The 19049-nt window shown below is 40.9% G+C and overlaps 1 protein-coding gene across 3 annotated transcripts in view; it reads right to left on the bottom strand.

The window, feature by feature from the left end:
• The window catches only part of EGFLAM (EGF like, fibronectin type III and laminin G domains), an 89013-nt gene that overhangs the window by 10102 nt on the left and 59862 nt on the right, over nt 1–19049 (bottom strand). For all 3 annotated transcript variants that reach the window (XM_054397761.1, XM_054397762.1, XM_054397763.1), the window contains 6 exons: nt 17216–17405; nt 12585–12710; nt 11439–11682; nt 6592–6703; nt 4965–5081; nt 877–1057 (listed from right to left, as the gene is read on the bottom strand). In XM_054397761.1, the coding sequence (XP_054253736.1) occupies nt 877–1057; nt 4965–5081; nt 6592–6703; nt 11439–11682; nt 12585–12710; nt 17216–17405 (970 nt within the window). The remainder of the gene's footprint in view (nt 1–876; nt 1058–4964; nt 5082–6591; nt 6704–11438; nt 11683–12584; nt 12711–17215; nt 17406–19049) is intronic.

Genomic DNA, 19049 nt, shown 5'->3' with positions numbered 1-19049 from the left:
GTTTCTCACATTGTACTGCAATTTTTTTTGTTCTGAGATATTGCCTTTTTTGGAAGAAAAGACCAATCCATTAATCACAATTTAACCAAAACCAGTGACTTTGAAGTTTGTGCTTGTGAGAAATGAAGGAGTGGGTGAAGACAATAATGTCAGTCAGCTCTATTGAACTGAGTTTGTCCCATTACAAAACCTTAGGAATTTTTCAAGATCTGGCATGACAGAAAGGAAACATCTCCATCTAGTGGAATAATCCAGTGCACATTTTCACTTTCATGTAATTTGAAGGCTTTCCTGAATCTAAGGTTTGAACTATTAGAGTGGCTCAGGAGGAGAAGGAATCAAAATGTGCATCTGGGAAGATTTTCCTCCTTGGTGGTACTCATTGCTGTAACAAGGTAGAGCTTGTGCAGACGGTGAAACTATCATCAGAGTTGCCAGTGTCTAAAAAAGGGCTAGACCTTTCTGTATATGAGAATTGTGTTTATTGTGAGGCCTAGGAAGGATAAAATTACAAGGGTTATCAGTGTTCGTGCTTCAGGATGCAACATGGAGCATGTTAGCAGAAATCTGCCCTTTATATAGCACTGCATAATAAGGGAGGTGTATGAAGGGTTCAGTATTGGCCACCACAAGCAACCAGATACCAGGCTGCTATCTAAGGATCATAGCTGTCTGCTGGGACAACAGTTACCATGTTCCTAAATAAGAAAACAAATCCTTCCCTGGGTACATGAAATGTGTTTGGATGCAAAAGGAGCTCTGTCTTTCAGGGTTTCTATTTCTGGGGATGTGTACAACAGCAGCTGTAGGGGCTAAATCTCTCTTAGTTTTTGTGATCAGCTCCAAATGTCTGGATTGGAATGCAGCCATTGTTACCTTTTTGGCAATGCTGCCCATCGAAGCCCAGAGGACAGTCACATTCATAACTGTCCTTCTTGGGAACACAGGTGCCTCCATTCGCACACGGTGAGCTGACGCAGGGGTGGGCAGCATTCACTAGGTTGATTCCAAAAGTGAAATCCCGTTTGACATCAATTGCTCGATCATTCAAGATAATCTGTGTATTAAAAAAGAGAGAGAGAGAGAGAGAGAGAAACACATGTTAAAAAATTCCACACTCCCAGTACTGAACTGCAGTCAGAAGACTTCTCTAGGAGACTTCAGAAAAAAGTAACCTTCAAAATTTGGCCAAAAATCTACTTCTTCTAATGTGTGTTTTCCAGACACAGTGGAACAACTTACTTTGCTGCATACTGTGACCCACTGAAGAAGAATTTCTTTTGTGTTTTGTGACACAACTCGAGGTAACCCCTATGTGATGTGAAAATGTGTGGACTTTACCAGTGTTGTGTTTGAACGCTGCTACAATGCTTTGTAGATGAGCTGTGAGCTAGGACACTAAAATTAAACAAACACTGCTGAGAAAAAGCATTCCTGAGATGAGGAAGCCTCCCAGGAAATGAGAGTTGACATAAGAAATATTAAGCAGAACACTTTGATTTTAACATTTTCTGTTGCTTTCTAGTATCTCCTCTTGCCTGAAAGATGCTGAAGTAAAATGGATGAAAAGCATAATTAACAATTTCACAAAACTGCATGTATATAAACTGTTGAGATTTTTCCAATGTGTCAGCAGCATATGTTCTCCAATATAAACAGACATTTGTATAATCTCAGCTGGGAGATGACATGATGGCTACAGCTTCTGATCTCAGCTACATCAAAATAAGAAGTTCATTTACACAAACACACAAAAAAGGTAAATTTTAAGACCAGAAGCGTTAATGGTAATATTTACTCTAGCTTCTGCAGAACTTAGATGATGGATATTAGGGGGTCCTAAGAGGAGATGGGGTTGCATCAAGCATATGTATTCTGTTTGAAAACTACAACACAAAAATATCCAGTCCTGTTGTAACAACAGACCAGCAAAGACACCACTACCTTTTCAGTTTCTTTCTAACTTCTGGCTACGTTGTTCCACAGGTTAACAAGTCCACACTCTTAAAATATGTCTCTTAATTCTGTGCTTAAATTTATCTTTAGCTTTCAGCCATTGCTGCATCATTTCAGAGCCAGGTATTCAAAGAAGTCTCTCCCTTATGTAGGAACTAATAGACCACGATAAACTCACGTCTTAATGTTATCTGAGTAAATTACGTAGATCAAGATCTTAGGTCTTTTTAATCACTTTTATTTTCTAGTACTCGGTGATGTTTGTAGCTCTAGCTCTTTACAATTCCCCAAAACCCTACTTTGTGTAAACATAGTAGTCAATACCACTCCAGTGTCAAAAAAATTGTCGATACTCTTTCTTAACATCCCATTCAGACCTTTGAAGAGGCAAAACCACCTTCCAAACTGCATCAAAGAAGTAAAGGCTTACACTCAGCATTTCCTAATCCTTATCAGGGCCTCTGTGCTCTGGGATACAACCCCCAACTTGTAAATTGTTAATTGCCAAGAGGCTCCCTATCTTGTATTCTGTAATATCTGTATTTGACCAGGCCCACCTTTCCAGTGCTGTTTGTGTGACAAACCTGTTCCCATCACTATTGCACACTTCCCCAGTTTTCTTGAACTTCATGTTTTCTCCTGGACAGCTGAAAAAGGTAGTTAAAAATGTTGGACCAAGTGATGAAGGCATTTACACTGAATTGTAATTACCTTTCTGTCCCTGATCAATTGTTATGAGATGCATTATTAGAGTTTTTTCCTTATTAAATAAATTGGATGTAATAATTCACTCATTTAAAACTCTGAGGATTCAGTGCCAGCCTTTCAGCTTTATCCAGATTACTTTAAGCATGCCTAGGGAGAGAAAGTGCTATTTCTGTTTGAACTTTCTTTGGATTGCATATTAACACTTATCAAGAATTTACAGATGACCCATGCACAGATGACCCATCTGTAACATCATCCCTGACAGCTGCCAACAATGAAAAACACCTCCAGCAGGGGAGTTGGACTGGATGATCTTTCGAGGTTCCTTCCAACTCCTAACCTTCCGTGCTTCTGTGAAAACTGAACACAGAGGTGGCCTCCCCAGTGCTGAGTACTGGGGAACAATCATCTCCCTCATCCTGTTTGTCACACTGTTCCTGATACAGGCCAGGATGCTGTTGGTCGCCTTGGCCATCTGAGTACACTGCTGGCTCACAGTCACCTTGCTGTCCATCAACGCTCCCAGGTCCTTTTCCACCAGGCAGCTTCCCAGTCACTCTTACCCAAGCCTTTAGTGTGGCATGGGGTTGGTGCGACCCAAAGAGCAGGACACGACACTTGGACTTGTTGAATTTCATACAACTGGCCTCAGCCCATCAATCCAGTCTGTCCAGGTCCTTCTACAGAGCCATCCTCCACTCAAGCAGATCAGCACTCCCCTCCAGATTAGTGTTTGCAAACTTACTGAAAATGCACTTGATCTCTTCATCCAGATCATTGATAAAGATATTAAAAAGAACTGGGCCCAATACTGAGCCCTGGTGACTGGTGACAAACTGGATTTAACTCAATTCACCACCATTCTTTGACACCAGCCATCCAGTCCGTGTTTGACTCAGTGAAGTGCCATAGAATCACAGAATCATTAAGGTTGGAAAAGACTTGTAAGATCATAGAATCACAGAATCATAGAATTGTGATGGTTGGAAAGGACCTCAAGGATCTTCTAGTTCCAACCCCACTGCCATGGGCAGGGACACCTCGCACTAGATCAGGCTGCTCAGAGCCACAACCAGCATGGCCTTAAAAACCTCCAGGGATCATAAAGTCCACCCATCAACCCAACAGCACCATGCCCACTAAACTATGTCCCAAAGTGCAATGACTACACAGTTTTTTAACACCTCCAGGGATGATGACTCAGGTAGATGTAGGGAACAACAAGGTCTCCCCTTAGACTTCTCCAGACTAAACAATCCCAGTTCACTCAGCTGCTCCTCATAAGACTTGTTCTCCAGACACATCACCAGCTTCGCCAACCTTCTCTGGACCTGCTTCAGCACTTCAATGTCCTTCTTTAAGTGAGGGGCTCAAAACTCTACACAGTACTCAAGGTGTGGCCTCAACAGTGCTGAGTACAAGGGGACAATTGCTTCCCTGGTCCTGCTGGCCACACTACTCATGGTAGAGGCCAGGATGCTGCTGGCCTTCTTGTCCACCTGAGCACATTGCAGGCTTATGCTCAGCTGGCCATCAACCACTACCCCCAGTACTTTTCCGCTGGGCAGTTTTCCAGCCAAGCTACTACAAGCCTGTAGTGTTACATGGAGTTGTTGTCACCCAAGTGCAGGATACAGAACCTGGCCTTGCTGAACCTCATACAATTGGCTTTGGCCCATTGATCCAGCCTGCCCAGATCCAATCCCATCCAAGCCAGTTTCTCCAGGAGAATGCCGTGTCAAACACTTTAATAAAGCTCAGCTAAACACTCACAGCCTTTCTCTCACACACTAAGCAGGTCACCTTGTCATAGAAGGACTTCTGGACCTGCCCTTCATGAACCAATGCTGTCTGGGCCTGACCACCTGGCTGTCCTGCACATGCTGCATGATGGCACTCAATATGATCTGCTCCATGACCTTCCCTGGCACTGAGGTCAGACTGACAGGTCTGCAGTTCCACTGATACTCCTTCTGCCTCTTTTTGTAGATTGACATCACATTTACCAAACTCCAGTGAGAAACCTCCCCAGTTAGCCAGGACTGCTGATAAGTGATCCCATATGGCCTCTGCTCACTTATTGGTATAGTACGGAATATAACAGGGAGACTGGTAGTGGTAATACCTAACGGCATTAAAGTCAGAATGGCTTTTCACTGTGAAATATGTGTTTAAGAACTTTGCCATGAGTTCTTGGATTTTTTTGAATAATGATGGTGCTATAATGCAGGTTTGCACCTACAGCATGCACAGGATGAGATGAAAATGTCTGCTTCCCATGTGTTTCTCTGGGCACATACCTTTTGGATGCTCCCGCTGAAGGGTCTGAGGATCCCAGAATTCTTCTTCACAGCATCATAACTAGGGACTCCACCAATAAATATTTCAGAGTTGCACTTAATTTGTGTGAAAGCCCCCTGTAAGAATTGTAACAATAACATTTTATTAGAGTAGCTGGAACCATGCTCTTATCTTCTCATTAGCTGATAATAAATATTATATCTTACTTTAATGCCTTTTTACTTCTGTTAATTGGATTTCTTTGTAAAACTCTCAAGAATGCCTATGTAAGACACTTTCTCCTGACTGTGCTTTATCTTAATCAGAATTAGCTGAAATTCTTGAAGCATTTTGAAATACAAATACTGAAGGAAGAGAGAAAGGAGGCAGACTTGTGATTTCTAACTGTACATCTAGTTATTTTTGCAATGACTTGAGGAACACTGATGTAAATCTAGCACCAGAATGAGGTTCACAAAGTTAACATCAGAACAAACCACGCAACAGAGACTCATTTAATGCTTCCAACATCTAAAAAAGATAGCCCATAGCAAGTTAAGGGGCTAAATGAAAGAAATATTGAGTTAATATTAATTAGTAGCAGAAGCAGTTCCTCAGGGTATGTGACCTAATGTGACTAGTTAGGGTCCTGGAGTAACCTGAAAGATGTTTAACAGCTAACTGTAATTCCAGTCCAGCAGCAGCTACTGTAATTTCTTTTTTTGGCATTTCACAGCCAATCTCCTCCTGCAGCTGCAGCTGCACTGCAGCACTTGGAGAAAAAAAAAAAGAGTCTTCATCTTGACTCATAGGTCTAAAGACTTCTCTATTTGAATGTTTCCCACTCAATCTGTTTCTTGACAGAGATCTGGAATTTCAATTTATTTACATTTTTCAAGAAAGGTCGAAGCTTTAAATAGTTTCCCAGTTTGCAGAAAAATCTGCACACACCTCTGCTAACAGAATATGGAGTCTGGTTTTATGGCTGTTCTTTGCCACTAGGAAAGAATAGAAGACATTGTCTAAACTGTTCTTGCCTCAGATTCTTGGGATAAAAAAAGTGCATGCATTCGAGCTCTTAGAGTGAATACCCAGCCCAGTACAAGCAAAATTTCACCTTATTAACATTGACTAACCATGACCTCCTAGTGATTCAAGGACAAAATGCAAGTCTGAGTATTCCAGCCCTTGCTATGTCCTGAAAATTACTTTTGCAAAATTACTTGAGAAGGCAAAGAAACAATTCTCTTTTGGCCTACTTTTCCAGTACAACATTCAGAGCAAGGAAAATGCAAGACTTTGTGCACATAGTGCTCAGTATCATGCTTCTCCAGATGATGCAGTTTTATAGTCCACATGTTCATCTGACTGAGCCACAACTCCTAATTACCAAGAAAGGAACCTCAAGAACATGTGTGAACCAAGCACAAAACTGTGAGTCCAGTTACACAGAAAAAGCAGGTAAGGTTGTATTTCAGCTGCCTTTACATGAATCATTGTCTTCAGAGGGATGAATTCATGTGCGAATTTTCAGTTCCAGACTTAGGGAAAACACATCCCAAACACCTATAACTGTTTTAAGCTTACAAGAGCTTTGAGAGGAGCCTGTGTAGTTTACTGTACAAACAGACCATGTCATGTGCTTACCTCTGCCATCCCTTCCACTGGCTTTTGTTTGTCCACTTGTAGGATACCATTCTTTGCTGTGCGAGACACTCGCAACTCATGCCATTGACCCAGACTGATAGGTTCTTCACTCCTGTTTCAAGAAGAACAAAAACTGCAAGTATTTTATGCTTCTGCCTTTCTGATATTTTTAAATATTATTGTGATATTGAAAAATTCATATCCTCTGGGATTATTTTCTAAACCAAAACCAAAAATAACTCACTGTTTCTTTCTTTATAAGCACTCTACTTTTATTTATAAATTAAACACTTCTGTGATTGGCATGCATTTCATCTACCTCTGAGCTAATTTTTATGCTCAACCATTTATAACACATGACGACAAATTTTTGTCTCAGCTGTACATCCTCATTTCACAATGACATCAGCCTTGAGATAAAGCTTCCCACTTAATGCTCTATCTAGTCCCACATTCTTTGTCATCTTTTAAAAGAAAACGCTTTGTGTTGGCTTGTCAGGTCTATTTATGCAGCCTATTACAGTGACATCTACACACATGCATACTCAGGCTGTCTGCCATACATTAAGGAGAAGTAACTAAAATGTGATCTTAATGATGTGATGAGATCCTGCCTAGGAACAATAACCTCCAGTTGTGCAAAGAATTCAGCAGTCTCAAAGGAAGCATTTAAAAATGCTCATGCAATCTATGTTAGTTGAGCACTAATACAAATAGCAGCCTACATAAAGGTCAAAACCCACAATCACCTTTGCAAGTTCCACAGAACCTTGTATCTTTATTTCAAATGACACTTGACACTAGTTAAAGTATTTTATGCCTAAATGTTATCTTGCAGCCTGCCCTCTAGGAACGACAAAAACTTACGTTTGATTCAATGGTCAGTCAGAAATTGTGTTACCTAGGACACCTGAATGCCTTCTAGTTTTCAGTGCAAAAATACCAATTGTCTGGGTGAAATATGCGTTTTCATGCTACTTACATATAAAAATGAAAGAAAGTTACATTTAAAAATGAAAGAACTGAAAAAATTATTATTTGAAATAGTAATCAACAATGATTCCATGCTGATTTAAAAATGTGAAAACAATTTCCCTTTTTCTTTTTTTCCTAAACAATCAACTATTTGGACAATACTGGTAGTATTACTTTGACTTGAGTCAGGAAATCTCCATTAGAAATATAAATTTTTTCTTACGTAATAATACTTAGGCTTTAACTACTTCAGGTAAATCAGTAAGTAACAAAATGTGATCACCTTGAAGAAGTCAATTTATACATATATAGAAACCAGATAGGTTTTGGTAACTAGTAAGTGGCAATATATATGTTTTATCTCTTCTTTTGATTAGCTCATCATCATGCTAACCTTCCTGCTCTGCTAGCTTTAACTACAATTATGGATGATTATGCCTTGTAGGGTCATCACTTTAGAGCTGCCACCCATTTCTTGGACCCGCAGGCTTTTAGAAACCAGTAGGTTTGATTTTGAGTACTTCTGGCTCTTCACGTGCTGTGGGGTTAACAATTACTTTTCCTCATGTAAACCAAACCTTAAAAAATAAACCAAATGATGAAGATCTTGGTCCTGCAAATAACAAATCGTCACCAGAGATATCCTGATAAATAGCTCCAGTTCTGCATCCACCTGCCCGCTTGATATCCATGCTCACTCCTGTGCACATTGTGCTGCTTCCACCCCAGGTCACCACTGACAAAACTCAAGCTTCAACAGCTGAACAGGACATCCTGACAGCTTTCTACAAAGCCTGCTGGTCTCTTTCATTTCTGCCATTACCTAGATAGCTCACCACATGCTTTTTCCCAAGTGAACCAGCCACCCTCTTCCACTTTCTAATAGAAAAGACCAATTGCCAATTCAGGCATATGCCTGTGGCTCTTACCACATTTTACAAGACTATATCTCAGTTAAACTTCAGCACAAGGTGTTTTGAGGCATTACAGTATTCTTGGGTGGGGGAGGTAGAAACAATGTCTACTTCAATGTCTTATGTTTACCAGTAATAGGAATTAGATGACTGTACTCAGCAAAAAGATTGAGGGCTATTATAGGAAGGGCCGCTTCGGGTTGGAGCAAAGGTCTCTGACATCAGCTGTTTCTGCCACTTTTCAGAAAGAGAAAGAACAGGGCAAGTATGGAGTGATTCTTCCCTTGATCCTCTCAGCTTCTGGCAACTTGTTATTCAGCAATTTCCTGAGTCAAAATGCTGCATCTGTACAATTGTGTTTGATCTTTCTCAATGGAGCTTTATTCAAATCTCTCTCTCTTTTTTTTTAGTCTATTTATAGTTCTGGCATCTGTAACATGCTGTGACAGTTAGTTTCCATAACTTATTTATGTGCCATCTGAAAAAGAAAAAAGTCTTATTTTCTTTGTTTGCTACTTCTTGGTTTGCAGTTTCACTGGGCTCCTTCTAATTCTTCCACCTTGAAAAAAATATAGATTTATCGCTCCTTATTTAGCTCCATGTTATTCACAATTTAAAAATCTTTATCATACTGCTACAAAAGTCTTTGTTTTCCAGCATGAAGAGTCTTGCTGTATTTGTGGAAGCAGTTTCTTTCTCTCCTCTAGATACCAACACTACTCTTTATTTATTAATTTTTTCTAATTTCTTCTGAAATTAAGTGACCAGGATGGCAGCAATTTTTCAAGGATGCATTGTGTATTTTTGCAGAGACGTTGTTCCTTATTCTGTTCTTAATAATTCTCTGCATTGTACTTACATTCCTGTATTTGTCTCTAAGCAGTCAGCTTTCACAAAACTATCCATGATGACGACAGGATCTTTTTCTGACAATACTAACTGGATCACCACAGCTATGCATTGTTAGAGTTGTGCATTATTTTGCATTTGGTCCCATGAAATTGCATTTCTCACTTTGTCATCTGAATTGGTTTGCCTGATTGAGTCCTCACTCAACAGAAAATCAGCACACAGTATACAATTGCAGCATAGCCAAAATTCCTGTTGTCCAATCACAAGTAACATATACTAGACAAAACCTGCAGGCAGTGTACACATTTTGCATAAGCTTTGCACAGTTTATTTCTAAATATTAGGTCAGACTGGCAGCCTCTTGGATCACATGTAAGGTACTGAGTGCCTCTCTTTGGCCCATTACCTTTTCAGAAGAACCCAGTGTACAGCTGCCCAGAGACCAGGAACTCAGTTACATACAGAGAGAGAGAGAGGACCCTTTTTTGAAGCATTTATTTCATTGATCCTATCCTTGACCTAATTTTAGGACGAGATGAATTATTTTCAGAAGGTCTGTCTTTATTTGGGAGCCTGAGCAACTCATTTAGATTACATATTTATCTTTTAAAGTGCTTAAGTTATGTATATTGGACATTAGCCTCAGAGCTCCCAAAAAAACCAGAATTACAAGGGAAAAGCAGATCTGGAGTTGTATCTTGTGACACCTCCAGCCCAACACTTACTCACTGACACTGCAAACCTGGGGGAAAGATGCTCACAAAAGGTCCAAGATTGTGCTATCCTACAGCTAAATTCTTGTACCCACATTTTTTTAATGCATAAAATGTTTACAGAGCCCCTAATTGGCTATGGCACAATGTCACAGAGGCAAGAACGAAATTTCTGCAATTACAGAAACAAAAGTAACATCTGCACTAAGAGGGTGGTGTGACTGCTGCAGGGTGCTCCAAACCCCCCTTCCCCCACCTCCATCAGCGGAGGTTTGAACAGGGGAAGACAAAGGTGTGAAATTGCCTTCTCCTCCTGCTGGGGGACAGGTAAAAAGGCGCCCATTCTTCCCGCCGGGAGCTGAGGTCCCTCACATGTGTTTACCCGTGGGAGAAGCCTGCGCTGGGATTTGGAACTGTGATTGGATGGGTTCTTCGTGCCCAGTATATATTGGCACTGGACACATTGTCTAGGAAAATCTTAAACAGAGTGACCAGAAAGCAGTCTGGGCTCTCATTTTGGGATCATTTTTGGCACTCATTTTGGACTTGCCCTGCTCTCGGTCTGGATTCATGGCAAAACTGAAGAGATCAGCACCTGGACCTAGCTTCTCCCCAGAACTGCTTGCCCTGGGGTCCTGCTCCCTGACTGCTGCTGGAGTGACCCTGCCTGCCACAAAAACTGCGGCTGTTTGCTGGAACATGCCAGCAGTGTGGCTTCCCTTGCACTGCTCAGACAGTGTCGTTCCATGAGTTTTGCCTCGTGGCAGCTGTGTCTAAGGACACTTTAGCTTTGGTGGGTCCCTTTTTCCCTTTGGATTTGTGCTTCGTGATCTACAAATTGGATTATAAACTTGCAGTTCTGGAGCCTGCCACGGAAGAGAGACCCTAGAGACAATCTCCAAATTCCTACTCTGTTCTTGTGAGTAAAATCCGACTCATTTTTTTTCCCTAAGGTCCAGGCTTGCCTCTGTTTTGTAAGTGGGGTAAAGCTATTTTGTGGCTTAGCCTTTTACATTTTCTGAATTCTCTAAATTGTATTAAAGTTGCCCATAAGCATCCTTGTAGAATTCATGACCGAAGAGAAACTGTAAATACAATTTAACTGGTTTGTACATAATTTTGGGGCGCGGTTTTCGGGAAAATAAAGATAACTATATTTTTATTAATTCACACCTCATTAATTTAATCCAAATCAAAACAGTGAAGCATAAACTTATGTAGGAAGAAAATCCTGTCCCCTTGAATACAGTTTTAGAGTTTCTGTGCTTTTATTTGAAGAAGCAGGTACTAGAGACTGGTGGGTTCCCATACTTTTCCATAAGCTATTACTCTTTCCAGCCCTTCTACTCCTGTATGGCACTGCTGGAAGGCAAACACAAGGAGCACTGTTTACCTGATAACAGCTGTTCCTGAGCCACAGTCGAACCTGAACTCCACATAACCAGCCACCATGATAATGGAGAGGAAGTCCTTGCTGTCTGTGTCATAGCTGTACAAAAGGACACCAGTCTCTAAATCTGGACGAAATGTCATCTCAAACTCCATGAAGGAAAGGTAATTCTGTGGTTCCAAGGGCCAGAATGTGCTAGCAAATGACTTTAAGGACTCGTTGAACTGAGGTATGGCCAATGTGACTGCTGGAAAGTCAGAACACACAAGAAGGTAACTTGAGGCTTGAAAGTAAGGGACTGACTCCTACCAACCAGTATCAGTTTCCTTTGTCAGGTACTTACAGCTCATATTAAGAAAATCAATCTAAAAATTTTGTTTGCCAATGATCTTTTTTTTTTTTTAATCCTAGCCAAAATTTAATCCCTCCTTAATCCCTTCCATTTCCAGGGATATATTTGTATTATGAAGCTTCTTTTCTTTGGTGACTTACTACAGAGGTATTCAGAACAGCAACCATGCACACAATAGGTGGTGGCATAAAAAGTTCTGCAGCTCAGAAAATACTTCTGTATGACTATTTGTTTGTATCTCTGTGATTTCAACAGGAAATTGATACTGAGATTTTACATTTCAAAACATAAAACTGACACCGGTGTTAGGAGAATAATGGGGAATTTTAGGGGTGTTCTTGTGCATCTGTGGAGTGGCAGTTACTTCAACTTTTGAAAAGTAAGTCTGAGATGCTTCATTATAGTTCGTTTAATTAAGCAAAATGTTTAAGAATTCTTGAATACACAGGAGCTGGATGTAGCCCCTAAGTGAATGGTGACATTATGTGATTTTAAAAAGATTAAGTAACAAATACTCTTTCCTATCAGTGTAACAGCATAAGACCTCCTTGGACATCACTATATGGAAAACGTATTGAACACCAAACCATAGAATTGTTTGGATTGGAAGAGACCTTTAAGATCATCACATCCAACTGTTAACCTAACATTGCCAGGTCACCACTAAACCATGTCCCTCAGCACATCTGTGCATCTTTTAAGTATCTCCAGGGAGGGTGACTCCACTGCTTCCTTGGGCAACACATATAAATAAAGAACATATACAAATAAATATAAGCAGCCCAGCTTCTTCTCACCTTCTTCACAGTGATGACCCTTAAATCCAAGGGGGCAAAGACAAATGTATGAATCTGCCTTGCTCGCAGTACAGGTACCACTGTTGACGCAGGATGCCTCGTCACAGATGCCACTGCTACACTCACCTAAACACAGAGGCAGAACATAGATTAATCAGAGCAGACTGTCAAAGAAGATTTATTTGTTGATCATTGCTATTAACCTATAAAATTTTCTCTCTAGGTTCTTTCCCAATTTGTCACACGGTATGCAATTCAGACAAGGTAATGCTATTTTTAGCACCAGAGCAGCAAGAGACCTTAAAAGTAGCAAAAAAATTGCCCTCACTAGCAAAACATGACAGCTGTAGCTTTCAGTCATCCCCTGGATTCCTTTTCTTTGCCTCTTCTCCATACCTTTATTTCCCCACAACACAGAAATCTCTTTAGACTGTTTACAAGCACTGTGACTTACTTAATTTCCATTACCTTTAGTGGTTCTTTGTTCACTGTAAACTCACAACATGGTAAGCATGGAAGCTGTTAATCGTTATAAGCTAATCTTATTATTAAAATGATGTTGTCAGCCCTCTTGTCTGCACTAAAAGGGATCCTTACCATCAGTATACGGGCTTTTAAGAAGCATCAGCTAAAATGACAAGATTATTTCTTCTTGCTAGAATTAAGATGAAGTCGTTGTAGGTTAAACATAATTTACTCTTTTACTTCGTAAGACTAATATTAATAAAGTTAGATCATGCAACAGTCAAATGTACATCTGATGGAAATGCTTGTTGATTTTGTTTACTTTCTCATTTTTATTAGTTTCTGACTAAATAATTCTACCCTCATTGATAGTAACTGATTTTACACCTTAAGAAAGCCCAAACAAGGCAGCTGTGGTGTACAAGTGTAAGTATGACATTTGGAGATAAACTAAGAACTGCACATTTGCTTTGAGGCACATTGAAATGTCACCTCTGAGATGACACAAGTGAGAGCTGCTCTAACAATAAAAGCTGGAGAACAGCTTTGTTATTTGAGATAACTGAGAGAAATCTTGCAAAACTACTGCAAGAAGCCTTTATGCCTTTTCTGTTTGTTTAAATACAGCACTGTGATTGTAAGTCCAGACCAGGACTCTACAATTCTTCAGTAAAGTACTGGTGTTAGTACATCACCAGTTTAACAGTTTTATTTCCCAGCCCATAGCCAGGAAGAAAAGCACAAAGAAGTGTAAATGGCTGATGAGCTGGTTCATCCTAATCACACTGCTGTCCATGGTGGAAAATAGCTTTTTCTCTCCAACTCAGAACAGAGACAATAAAATCTCTCAGGTCGTCTTGCACAACTACCTGTCAGACCAGATTGTCTTGTATTGCACATCTACAGATCTCCTGCAAACCCTCTTTTCATTATAGAGAGAGAAGGTCTGAGTACAGCAGCCATAATGCAGGGCTCCAGGGCTAACCCAAGGAACAGAAGGAAAACACAAGTCCCTCAGTATCAAATTTTACTTCTCCACGGAAGGGGACAACTACCCCTTCAAATGGCTGCCTCATGCGCAGCCATGGGAGCAAGGGCATTCACAGTGCTCAGTGAGCCATCTTTTCCCATTCTGGACTACACTGCAATAGTCATGATGAACCAGAGCAGGACAGGAAGCTAGTTTCTGACATCCCTCACATACTCATCAATTATTGCAAGAGTGATGATGATACAAAACTGGGGGGGTTGGCTGACACCTGTCAGGCTGTGCTGCCATCCAACGTAACCTGGACAGGCTGGAGAGCTGGGTGCAGGCAAACCTCATGAAGTTTAATAGGGACACGTGCAAGGTCCTACATCTGGGGAGAAATAACAACAGGCACCAGGACAGGTTAGGGGCTGTCCTGCTGGAAAGCAGCTCCACAGAGAAAGACCTTGGAGCGCTGGTGGACAGCAAGATCTCCATGGAACAACAATGTGCCCTTGTGGCCAAGAGAGCCAATGGGATCCTGGGATGTATCAAGAAAGGTGTGTCCAGCAGGTCTGGGGAAGTTCTTCTTCCCCTCTACTCTGCCCTGGTGAGACCACACCTGGAATAATGTGTCCAATTTTAGGCTCCCCAGTTCAAGAGGAACAGAGACCTGCTGGAGAGAATCCAACAGAGAGCCACGAGGATAATCAGGGGACTTTAGCATCTCCTGTATGAAGAGAGACTGAGATCCCTGGGGCTGTTTAGTCTTGAGAAGAGAAGACTGAGAGGGGATCTGATAAATGTCTATAAATATCTGAGGGGCGGATATCAAGTGGAGGGGGCCAGGCTCTTTTTGGTGGTTCACAGTGATAAGACAAGGAACAATGGGTTCAAACTTGAACATAGAAGATTTCACCTCAACATGAAGAGAAACTTCTTTACAGTGAGGGTGACAGAGCCCTGGAACAGGCTGCCCAGGAGGGTTGTGGACTCTCCTTCTCTGGAGACTTTCAAAACCCACCTGGATGCATTCCTGTGTGGATTACCCTAAGCGATCCTGCTCTGGCAGGGGGTTTGGACCTGATGATCTCTTGAGGTCCCTTCCAACCTCTGATATACTGTGATATTGTGACAGAAATTTGTAGCACTATCTCTGTTTTATAGATGATGAAGCAGGCAAGACGTCTGGGTAAACAAGGCTCTAGGATGTACCAAGTTTGAGACACAAACAGAAAACTAAGACAGTGCTCATTTTTACTGCATCTGCTACACTGAGTCAGTGCTGGCAGTATGTTCAAACAGATCAAAGTTAAGCAATGTATTTCAAAAACAGAAAAGAACAAGGAAGACAATGATAACGGGACAAGTGGCAGGCTCAGTGGTTTGAGCAAAACTTGAACTGGAGCAGTATTGGTGCTTAAGGACAGGCTGCTCTCACACAGTCTCAGTGACTTATCACAGCCCTTGGGTCAGCACAGGTGACTACACCAAAAAGGCAAGCCACAAGGATGATGGCTGCATCTCTTGGCTGCAGTGGAAGGAGGTAAGCTGCAGTGGGAATACAGGATCTTTCTGTACCTGCTCTGAACAATGAGCATTGTATTCCTTATCAGACCTTTAGCTCACAGTCCAGTGGGACTTCCAATGAAGCCAACAGAGATGGGGCAAGGGCAGGATCAAAGCCTCTCCTCCCCACATTTGATTTGCTAGTCCATGCATCACAGCACCCCTGATTTACACACTGTGCCAGTCAAAAAGAAACAAGTGACTGAATATCAAAAATCATCCTTAAACTCATATAGCATATTGTTTGCAAGTCTCTCTTGGTCCAGTTTCATGTAAGTATGTACAGTCATATAAGGACAGTAAAGCTCTATCACTCAGTTTCAAGTCACACATGACAGAACCCAGCATTTTTTTCTCATTGATGCTGATTGTTAATACAGTAGTATGTGGAGCATTCATGGATGCGAATGAAAGTAGCTGCAACCCAAAAGGCAACAGAGATTAGGGCTCAGAGAACAGGGCTTTCATCTATCTAGCTAAACTTCATAGATTCTCACTCTATCGTGAAATTGCTCTCTGCTTCCAAAGTCTTATTCTTTTAAGCATCTGCTCCTTGGGTCACTTTGTTATCCTCCTATATTGCACAGAAGTTGGCTCATGGTATCTAGAGAATACAGAGCAATTGTTAGAAAGTTTTGTTAGAAAGTTTCTCATTAATCACTCCCTTCTTGGGATGTCAAATTCACAGCTACAGAGAGAAGAAAGATGACTTTGTGGCTGAAGCATAGCATGAAGACCTCAGTGACATGGGCTCTACTTCCTGCTTTTTCCACTTGTTTCTGAAACTGGTTTACTGTTGTCCTAACTGTTTAGACTGGGAGGTCATTAAACCAAGATTTTGTTGCCTTGACTTAAAAGTGCCCAGAGAAACAGAGAAAAAGTGCCCAAATAAACAAGACAGGACTAGTTAACTAAGTTCCCTACTTCTCCATCTTTTAACCTGTGAAAGAGAGAGAATGTTATAATACTACTTCATAAAGCTGTTGAACGAATTTCTTACATGGTATTTTTAAAACATAGTGTCACTCTTGAAATTAAAACAATAGATGATTGACAGGAAAGCCTATTTGCCTCAGCAGTAATGGAGTTTAATGGGGAAAAGCCTTCTGTAATAGCCACAGCATTGCTATGGATCTGAAATATCCTTGTTGTTGCTTTGAATAAGTGCTATGATGCCTTTCAGCAAAGCACATTTTGTTGGGTCCATGGCATTTTAAATACAAACACAGTGTACATACTATTGATTTCAGATGATAGGACTGTGTCAAGAGCACGAAGAGGCATCTGGAGAGATGCTGGCAGAAATACTGGTGCCAGCGTAATTATATCTGCAACACTGAGTTTCTCATTTGCCCATGAGAATTGTTTTTACTATTTATTGTGCAGGATAACTCTGTTCACAAGGGGTTCTAATATATTAAACAGTGATCTTTAGCTGCACAGTGTGATAAACCCTCCCACTGCAGACCCAGCAGAAATGATGTACAAAGACACAGAGAAATACTATGCCAAAAATAAAGACTGCACCCTCCATCTGTCAAATCTGGACAACTGCTCAAATTTTAAACAGGCAAAAAGGCAAGCCCTGGTTTATCACTGATTAAAGACCTCATACCATTACACTTACCCACATCAGCACCACTGAGGGCTTTCCCTAACGGCCAGGGTCTCATATCAATTATCTTTCCGTTGATGCTGAGCGACTGAACGCAGCCCTGAAAACCACGGTTAGTGCCTGTGGCTCTGACCAGCCAGTACACGCTGGGGGCACCACCAACGTAGAAGGGAGTCCGGAATGTAATTTTACTATACTGGCCCTGAAGGGAAAACAGAGTGTGACATGATATAGAGCAGACATAACACAGGCAAACTAATTAAGCCACACTGGTTTTAATCAATTTTTTTTTTCTTCACAAATAATTGTGTCACAGAATATGTAGGTTGCTCATTGGTAATTCCTTGCCATTAGTCATTCCTCCAATCAGTGTACCATTTTAAATTATGTTTTGTACCCACACCCATCACGATAACATGGATTATTAGAAGTACAATATAAAACTTAAAAATCACTATATTCTGAGGAGGGGTTGTGATCTACCTTTTGCTGTAATTTCTTCATTTACTTTTGCCTAAATACTTTGCCTTCTGCACTCTTAAGCACTGGGGGACATAGAACAATGTATAGTACCTTTAGGGCAGAACCCAGCAAGCATTTAGTGTTGACCAATAATGAAATTACAATAAACAAACAAACAAACAACTCACAGTAATAAAAAAGACAAGGCATAGGCCAATAAAATGATGACTTTGATAGGGTTCCAGTCACTTTGCTAGTGCTAAGCTTATTCCCTTTTTAATTTTTTTCCTTTTCATTAACCTGTCTATAGGAATGTACACATACAAGTTTACTAACACTAACAGAAAACCAAACGAACCCAATAAAACCCCAAACCAACAAAAAACAGAAGCAAAAATCCCAAAACAAACAAAAACCCCGCAAACCCAACCAACCAAAAACAAAAACAAAAAAAACAACCAAACAAAAAAAACCCCAAACAACAAACCACCAGAACTTTGTGACCATTGAATCAAATTCCAACTGATTAATGGACAAGAATGTATGTCTTTTACCTCCCACTTAAAGGTTGTTTCAAACCTCACTGCCATTTAGAAGAAACACTCAAAATTATGTTTATTCATGGCTAGTTTTTTCCAGTATGTCCCTCTGACAGCACTGACTTTGAGCCTTAAAGCTTTCTGCGTTTTTTTTACCCCTGCAATGCCTCCATAATGTTTATAACAATGAATTACATCCCAGTGGCCTATATTTTTCCAAATAAGACAAGGTTATCGAGTCTATAGATGTTCACTGCATAGTGCACTGCAGAAACACACCAAATGGATCTCAGTTTCAGCAGGGAAAGGTAATTCAGATGGAGAGTGTGGCTGAAGACAGTTTAGATGTCCACAAGGTTTCATGGTAGGCATATGTCAGGGCATACAGCTCTACAGCCTGCCTCCAACCACTAGCCATTTCTTAGTGTATTTGATGTTCCTGCACTCCTTGGTTTCTCAAGCTCCACTTCTCCTGTAGGTACTCTTAAGACTATTCAAGTCAAAATGAACCAGGTCAGAAAACACTAGCATTCTGCTGACTAATCAATGACTAATCCAGGTCATTCTTACTAGGAAGGACTGAGAAGGACTCGCTGGAGCAATAAGAGAATCACAGAACCATAGATTTGTTTGAATTGTAAGGAACCTTAAAGATCATCTTTAAGATCAAAAGCCCCAGCCATGGGCAGGGACACTCTCCAATAGATCAGGTTGCTTAAAAGTTCCAGCCAGCTAGGCCTTGAAGGCTTACAGGGTTGCAGCATCTACAGCCTCTCTGGACAACCTGTATCAGTGTCTCTCCACTCTCACAGTGAAGAACATTTTCCTCACATCTAAAGGGAAGG

The sequence above is a fragment of the Indicator indicator genome, chromosome Z (genome assembly GCF_027791375.1).
Source record: "Indicator indicator isolate 239-I01 chromosome Z, UM_Iind_1.1, whole genome shotgun sequence".
In the NCBI taxonomy this organism is placed as follows: Eukaryota; Metazoa; Chordata; class Aves; order Piciformes; family Indicatoridae; genus Indicator; species Indicator indicator.
Note: the sequence above shows the minus strand (reverse complement) of the source record. Positions and strands in the feature narration are given on the sequence as shown.